General features: G+C 48.8%; 1 protein-coding gene across 1 annotated transcript in view; it reads right to left on the bottom strand.

Annotated features, from left to right (window-relative positions):
* Nucleotides 1-2493, bottom strand: part of MATN3 (matrilin 3) — a 27161-nt gene that overhangs the window by 3841 nt on the left and 20827 nt on the right. Inside the window, exon 4 of the mRNA XM_018559885.1 lies at nucleotides 130-272. Within this exon, the coding sequence (XP_018415387.1) occupies nucleotides 130-272 (143 nt within the window). The remainder of the gene's footprint in view (nucleotides 1-129; nucleotides 273-2493) is intronic.

Below are 2493 nucleotides of genomic sequence, written 5' to 3'. Positions count from 1 at the left end.
CTGGCAAAGCGTTAGAAGCCAAGCCAAATGTTGTCATCAGCCTACAATAGAAACAGCAGCTGGAATCTGATTGGTTGCTATGGGCAGAAAAAGGTCTTTCCTTCCAAATGATTTTATTATACATGCCACCCAGGATGCTTCAGACTCACGTGAGCAGGTCTTCTTGTCCGGGTTGAGAGAGTATCCATCGCGACACTTGCACTGATAGGAGGTAGCAGTGGCCACACAGATCTGCTCACAGTCGTGTCTTCCCAGGGCACACACATCAATGCCTTGTAAAAAGATGCACAGTCAACATTGGTGTATATCATTGCACGCATTGCTTAAAGGGAATGTAAAGTTTCTAGTTATAGTAACGTAGTAACATAGTAGGTAAGGTTGAATAAAGACAAGGGTCCATCCAGTTCAACCTATACAGTGTGTATGCGTGTGTGATTGTGTGTCTGTATTTATTTGACTCTAAGACCCCGTTCACATTGAGCGATTTATCGCGCGGTAATTCCCGCGATATCGCAGCAAATTACCGCGCGATATCGCGCTCCAATGCAATCCAATGGGGCAAAGGGTCCTGCTGTCGCGGGTCGTGTGTCGCTACAGCAGGACCCTTTTTGGAGCGGATTTAGCCGCGATTCAAGCTTGCTCAATGCAAGCTTGAACGCAATATCGCGCAGCAAATCTCGCGATGTCGCGCAATATGCAAATCGCGCGACAAACGCACGATTTGCATATCGCGCAGTGGGAACAGGGCCTAACACTGCTCAACGCTCTTGGCGTAGACTATCGCCTGTGGAAGGGAATTCCTAAATTTCACAACTCTCACAGTAAAAAAAAAAACCTACAAATTCTGAGATTGAACCCCCTTTCCTCCAACCTCCTGTTGTGTCCCCGTGTTCTCAATATAGTTTTCTTATTGAACAGTTTGTTCCTGATATTGTGATCCATATTGATAATTTTGAAGACTGCAATAAAGTCTCCTCATAAGCGCCTCTTTTCTAAGGTGAATAAGTTTAACTGCTGAAGACGGTCTTCATAACTCATGCCTCTTATCCCTTTAATTAATTAAAGGAGTTCTAGCCGACCGGTGACAATGAGACTGTCAGGGTCGGCTCAGTAGATCGGGAGGTGAGCAAACACATACCGGGTTCGCTCACCTCTCGATCCTGTCACGGCTCTCTGCCGTGACAGGGAAGGGGCTGGATTCGCGCCGATCCTCCAGCGCTGACGGGCGGAACGGAGGGGGGAGGAGCGGTTACAGCTGGCTCTGCCTCTAGATAGGCAGAGCCAGCTGTCACTCGCGCAGCTGGGCGGATCCAGACATAATTGTCGGGATCCGTTTCAGCTGCGGCGTCTCAGTATACCGCGAGCTGTAGCTGGCGGTATACTGAGCTTAGGGTGACGGGAGGACGCTAGTTTGTGTCCTCCCGTTACCCTAAGGAGAACTATGGGGAAAAGCCTTAACCCCATAGTTCTCCTTTAATTTTGTAGCCCTTCGCTGAAATCTCTCCAGCTCGATGTAGTCTTTCCTGAGAGTTGGTGACCAAAACTGCACCGCATACTCAAGATGAGGCCGAACCAGTGATTTATACAGTGGTAGTATTACTTTTTTTATCCCTTGCCGCGATCCCTCTTTTAATGCACGCTTGTATCCAGTTTGCTCTGCTGGCTGCTGCTTGGCATTGCTTTTGATTGCCAAATCTGTGATCTACGAGCACCCCCAGGTCTTTTTCCATGGTCAACTTCCCTAATGTAGCACCCCCCGACTAGTAGTTTGCGCACACATTCTTTGCTCCCATGTGCAAAACCCTACATTTTTCAACATTAAATCACATTTGCCATCTTGTAGCCCAGGCCTCAATTGTTAAGGTTCTGTTGAAGTGCAGTGTCTGCTGTTCGGAAACTACTGCTCTACACAGTTTTGCATCATCTGCAAAAACCGAAATCAAAATTTGTAGTCCAATCTCTATGTCCTGGATGAACAAGATGAACGTGATCGGTCCCAGGATTGAACCCTGAGGCACCTCACTCACAACTTTTGCCCAATTAGAAAATGACCAGTGGCGTAACAATCACCATAGCGACCAAGGCGGTCGCTATGGGGCCCGGGGCACAGTGGGGCCCGGCCAGATGCCGTGCGGGCCGCCTGGGTCGCTATGGGATCTTCTGCTGCTGGCTTTCACTGGCATCTGAATCAATGGGGCAAAGGGTCCTGCTGTCGCGGGTCGTGTGTCGCTACAGCAGGACCCTTTTTGGAGCGGATTTAGCCGCGATTCAAGCTTGCTCAATGCAAGCTTGAACGCAATATCGCGCAGCAAATCTCGCGATGTCGCGCAATATGCAAATCGCGCGACAAACGCACGATTTGCATATCGCGCAGTGGGAACAGGGCCTAACACTGCTCAACGCTCTTGGCGTAGACTATCGCCTGTGGAAGGGAATTCCTAAATTTCACAACTCTCACAGTAAAAAAAAAACCCTACAAATTCTGTGTTTGAA

The sequence above is a fragment of the Nanorana parkeri genome, unplaced genomic scaffold, assembly GCF_000935625.1.
Source record: "Nanorana parkeri isolate BGI_ZX_2015 unplaced genomic scaffold, ASM93562v1 scaffold419, whole genome shotgun sequence".
In the NCBI taxonomy this organism is placed as follows: domain Eukaryota; kingdom Metazoa; phylum Chordata; class Amphibia; order Anura; family Dicroglossidae; genus Nanorana; species Nanorana parkeri.
The sequence above is the reverse complement of the archived record's forward strand: the minus strand, read 5'-3'. Positions and strand labels throughout refer to the sequence as shown.